The sequence below is a fragment of the Heliconius melpomene genome, chromosome 7 (assembly GCF_056956725.1).
Source record: "Heliconius melpomene rosina isolate 202511_hmr_F chromosome 7, ASM5695672v1, whole genome shotgun sequence".
Classification (NCBI taxonomy): domain Eukaryota; kingdom Metazoa; phylum Arthropoda; class Insecta; order Lepidoptera; family Nymphalidae; genus Heliconius; species Heliconius melpomene.
This window is the reverse complement of record NC_140395.1, coordinates 14,381,770-14,387,592: the sequence shown is the minus strand read 5'-3', so window position 1 is coordinate 14,387,592 and position 5,823 is coordinate 14,381,770. Positions and strand designations below refer to the sequence as shown.

General features: G+C 38.0%; 1 protein-coding gene across 1 annotated transcript; it reads right to left on the bottom strand.

Moving 5' to 3' along the window:
* Positions 1 to 3,178: 3,178 nt before the first annotated feature.
* LOC146537968 (uncharacterized) lies at positions 3,179 to 4,077 on the bottom strand. Its single transcript, XM_085188267.1, has one exon. It carries the CDS (start codon positions 3,874 to 3,876, stop codon positions 3,460 to 3,462), a length of 417 nt encoding a protein of 138 aa, XP_085044393.1. The 5' UTR covers positions 3,877 to 4,077; the 3' UTR covers positions 3,179 to 3,459.
* Positions 4,078 to 5,823: the final 1,746 nt, after the last annotated feature.

Sequence of the window (5,823 nt, the reverse complement as noted above, 5' to 3'; positions counted from 1 at the left end):
TATAATATTAAAACAAAAAAAATAAAAATGATATGATTACAAAATGACAAGCGCGTGATAGCCCTGTCGGCGACGGGCCAGTGGGTATTTCGCGTGACTCGGTCACGGCCAGTACCTAGTACCTGCCCATCGCTTTGCGCTTATTTTGTCTGAATAAACCAAAGAAATATAATAGAAAATATCTATATCAAAATATATATATTTTCTTGATAATAAGTTTTTTAATTATCGCACACTTAGGTATTGCAATAGCTTCTGATAGCTTATCTTACATCCAAACAACACCAGAAGAGAATCCACGTCATGTACACAAGCTTATAATTACAATGTTACAAAATAAAAAATCAGTTTCAATTAGCGCGAGACACAAAAATGTAAAATCAACAGTTTGTTGACTTGAGAGTTAGTGAAGCATTAGACGGCCTGAGCCGGGGCGGCGCCGCCCCGCGCCCCGCCCCCCGGCGCCGCCCGCTGCGCGCGCGCCTCTACGAGCCTCTACGCGCTTCTACGCGAACTGTCGATTGGATTTCGCTTAAAATACGAGTGATTTTACTTAAACAAACGATCAATTGCCATGAAAGTTAGGTTCCGGTAGGTCCTTGTCATCGATAATAATGGAATATCGCATGAGCTTCTTTCTCTCAAGATATCTAAATTATTGGTAAAAAAATCGAAGAATATTGTAAGTTAGTTATATTACTGTTATTTTAAAAGTACCTTATTGCAAAGTGAATAATTAAACTAAAACGTAAAATTGAAAAAGAAAACTGTACATACATTTTTAAAACATATGAAAGTCTCAATAGACTCTATCTAAGAAGGTACGCAGATAAGTCCCTTTTTAACCGACTTCTGTAAGAAAAGGAGGTTATCAATTCGACTGTATTTTTTTTTTTTTTGTATCTATCATAAAAAAATTGTCAAAAGTAAAAATCACGTTTATATAAATAAATGAATTATTAAATCTATTTAAAAATAAAAAAAATATGTGTAGAAATATGAATATGTATTAAAATAATCATAATTTTTAACAAAAAAAACCGACTTGTTCAATATCAACCGTCCCATACTCACAACCACACAAACTGCCATCAAACTACCATTCGAGTGTATGCTTTCCATCTATTTCTCTCTCACACTTCTCTCTCTTGTACTTACTGCAAATTTAAGATGTGTTTTTCTCCTAGTTAATGAACCAAATTAAAAAAGTGTAACCGCTAACAGCCAGAGAGATTTTAGTTCCAAAAAATTTAAGAATGTGGTATGAACTACAAATAAATAAATAAAAATAAAAAATAAAAATAGCTTTATTCTCATAGTTTTTTTACAAGTTGAGTTGCTGAGACTTCCCAGTAAGTAATCAAGGATACTTCGGTTGGGAATGACTCGCTTCTCCGTTTGGTACATTTAAGCTTAGAGAATAGTTAATAGATATAACAGAAAACAAATAAGGGGGCCGTAAATGTAGGCATTTGTGCCTGTGTATGAGTGGGTGTGTGCGTGCGTCAGTGCCTGTGCCTGCGTCTGTGGGTGTGTGTGTGTTCTGTGTGTATGCCTGGGTGTGTGTGTGTGTGTGTCTGTGTGTGTGCGCGCATGAGGTATGAGAGGATTGTCCGTGCATGTCCTGTTCTATATATTAATAGATTATATTTATCTGTGCATTGTGTGTAAAAGGAAGCGATTTATTTTATTGTATAAAGTAGACGATTGGAAACCATATTGCCAATCATTGATATTTGAATGCAAGACGGACGCAGCTCAGAATATGGCGGATATTGTGGTACCTAACGAGGGGTGAGTTTCTTTACTAAAATAGCCGAGTTAGATTTCGAGATATTAAAGATATAATGATATGCAATATCTAAAACAAAACACTTCTCAGCAGAAGTATTAAGGAACAAATATGGCAAGGATATTGAAGGTGAACGAGAAAATATGTAGAATGTGTCGTTGTAAGTCACTAGGCACTTAGTAGTGACGCTAGCGGTCACTTGCGGTTGACGCTCGGCCCCCGCACCAGCCCCGCTCTGAATAACAAACGTTTTTTTGATATGTATAAATTAATTTTTAATGCAAACAATATTTTTTGTTTACAGACTTAAGTATGATGATAATAATTTTCTTAAAACCTTACCATGTACAAGTATGAAGTACATATTTATAATGTAGTATATATACATATATATATATATATATATATATATATATATATATATATATATATATATATATTTTATCCTCTTTTCTTGTGAGTCTAACTGCTATAGTGATTCACATTCACAAAATAACTTTCGTTAAGATCAGGTCAGGCGACATACAACAACAATAGAGCGTATGTTGATATGTACGAAATGTAGACTTGAGAGTAAAGAAAATAAATTTACAAAAAAAAAATTAAATGAATTAGCTACTCTTTCGTTAAACTATAGTTCTAAGATACATCAACTAGGTCCCGGGGGGGCCCGGGGGGTCGCAGGGGTCGTTCGTTGACATCAACTATCACTCGGGATGCGCCCTGGGAGCCGCCGCTGCAGGAGACATTATTAAAGGAAAATGATCAGGCTTATATAACAAGTAATACTTAATTATTATTTTTTCAGTCTTTTGGTCGATACAACAATTTTTTATTAATTCAAATTTGTTTTAGCCAAAATATATGTAGTAATTATATAAAAAATTCTTCTATAGATCTTTATGGCGGAGATGAAACTGATAAATAAAATACGAATATAAATATAGTTTAATATGTGCCTGCCACTGCCTGCCTGACAAGCTGTAGTGATAGCTTGTCCATAGCTACCTATTAACTCTGATTTTACCCATAAACGTAATAGTACAGTTGTTCATTTGTACACCGACTGGTAAGTTATATTCGGTGGTCACGTTGTCACTTCGGTGACAACGTGACCACCGAACCATCACCACGTTCGTATATTAATAACATGATACATTTAAAAAAAAATCGTTTTAGATTTTAGAGGCATTTTAAGAAATGGAATTATTAATTTTCAAAAGTAATGTATTTTTTTGTTATATATGTATATGTATAGATATTTTTTAAATTTAAATGATTTTGTTGACAAATATATCTTTCAATATATAAATGTAGAGTGGGAGTTTTAATATTTATGCTCGCATGAAATAAACAAAAAATGGATATTTAAAATAAAAGAAAATGTTAAAATTTAAAGCTTTTTACCTTTATTTACTTTTTACTTATTTACTAACTAAATAATTAATACTTATGCTAGGTATGTATCACTGGGCGCGGCGGCCCCGAGTCCGCCGGCGACGACGCCGACGATGGCGGCGCTGCGCTGGCGCCGACTCACAACCATTTTAATAAATAAATAAATTACGGCAGTCATGCCCTCACTCACAATAATTTAAATATCACAAGTTGAAAATTTAGGAACTAGAGCTAGTGGAGTGTCACGGGTGTCACAGGTGTCAGCGGTGTCACGTGGGGCTGTTGGGCACCGGGGGCGCGTGCGTGCTCTGCTCAATCATGCAGCTGCAGCCGACGGCCACCTCATATATCTTGGTCTCCTTGGTGGACTTGTAGTAGACGAGCACGGAGTCGTGGATCTCCACGCACGCCATCTGGTGGTCGGCGTGCACGTGCTGGCAGCATTCGTGGTGCGGGATGAGCTGCTCCTTGCACCAGCGGTTGGGCTCGGCGCCGCAGCGCATCATCTTGATGCGCCGCGGGATGCGGTCCGGGTCCTCGTCCACCTCCAGGTGGATGGGGCACACCGTCTTGTTGATGGCCTCCGCCAGGTCCACGCTACGGATCATCTTGGGCCGGCCCACCACCGCGGTGGCCGACAGTGCTGCCGTCACGAAAGCGAACAATACAAGTCTTTGTGCTGACATCTCGTTGCAGTTAGTGAAGGTGTCTCTGTGTCGCAGTGACGCGTACTCACGATAAGAGTTAGATTGCGAATAGCAGGTGAGTTCTCTGGCGGCCGTATTTAAGTGCAGGCTACGCTAACGTGCGCACTCGCGGCGGGGCGGGCGGCGGGCGCGGGGAGCGGGCGGCGCCGCTCTCATTCGCGTGTAGCGCGCGCCGGCGTGTGGTCGTGTTGCCGTCGAGCGCGCTCGTAGCCGCGCGTAGTCGCGTAGGCTCTACGTAGTACGTAGAGAACGTTGTGATTCCGTGATCAGTGCTATATTGTAATGTGGGGACACGGAGACGAGGACGTGGGGTGATGGGGACTGTGGACATTGTAGAGCGACGATGTGTATACGAGTAATATGTATTGTTGGTTATAAGTGTGGTTGATAGCCATTGTTTGTTTTGGTATATATTGATGATCTTTGATGTAGTGTATTAAATAATTGTGGGGCTGCCAGCCAATGGCAGTGTAGTGATAAACACCTGCAGGTGATTGGTTGGCGGCGCGCCAGTGGGGCCGTCACGTCGCGAGCGCACGCGGCACACCTTACAATCTCACTCTGTACACTCTGTGAAACTGTAGTTAGTTATCATTAAGTTATAAGAATCATTTCACCCACTAACTCTGACCATGTAAAAATCTTTAAGATCCGCGCTTTAAGTTTATATAGTGCAAATATTTAAGTAAAAAAACGATGTACTAAAATACTTGTTTTATAAATATAAAAAAATAATTTTACGGTAAAATCTGTCAAGTTTCACAAATTAAGTTTCATACAAAAAATGCTTTTTATTACACATACGGGAGTTACGAGTAAGCTGGTCGAACAAACATACATACATAATTAGGTTCAACCTTGAAATAACAGAAACAGCAACTCTACCCATCAAGTATTTATGTATTCCATACACCGATGGGAAAGCTGAAAACGGAGTTGACACGGGGTGAAGCATGAATCTATAAAAAATATTATTTTGCGCGCGATTTAGTACTCTCATAGCGTACCGCGGCGTCAAACCAAACGTTTAGAGCTTAGTGAAGTTGAAACCGCAGATAGAAGTCACTTAATTGATCTATTAGTTCAATTAATTAAGCTTGGGTATGGCTTTATATATTAGTAAGTACGTAGAAGTTTGATGTCGTCACTTGTCACTTTTAGGAAGAAGTGTGTCTTTTGTAGTTCCTCCGCCGAGCGCGAGCAGAGCGCCGCGTGGGCACGTGGGCACGTGGGCACGGGGCCTGTACTTACATTACAGTAGAATACTTGCATTAAGAGTACTAGTTTAGTTACTTAAAGTGCAGAATTGGGCTGAGGTTCGACGTACTCTAATATTGTTTAGAATATGTAGAGAATGGAAATGGAGTGATATACATATGTATATCTTGCTAAATAATATATAATAAAATATTTATATTTTTATGTATATTTAAATATTTGTTGTGTTCGTAAGTTACTTAATGTTGATAATATCATAAAATCATAAATATCATTATCGATTTTGACGAGCCATGATGAATCCCACGAATACATATACTTGATGTTGAAGTCATTTAAAATACTTAATTTATATTTTTAGTTGTAATTTTGCAATAACACAAAATCCATAGTACGAGTATAGACAATCTAATGTACAATTGAATTTACAAACATATATAAATAGATAATCCTGATGACATAAAAATAACGTCAGCAGAAATGTAACAAATAATAAAAAGAAATATACTAATTTAACATTTTCCTGGAAATACCATCTGTCTATATGTCTTTTATACAGTATGGGACAGAAAACATTTTCATTGAAGAATTTTTCTTTAGAGATCATCCAATTTAAGAAAATACTAATTTTATCGAGGAGTTCCTAGGGCCTTCTACACAGATGTCGAAACAATTGTTTCGGGTCAAACTTACACACTTTTTTTAAAT

Bases quoted from the DNA above. Each gene is read 5' to 3' on its own strand.
- LOC146537968 (XM_085188267.1), bottom strand. From the start codon at position 3,876: ATGTCAGCACAAAGACTTGTATTGTTCGCTTTCGTGACGGCAGCACTG.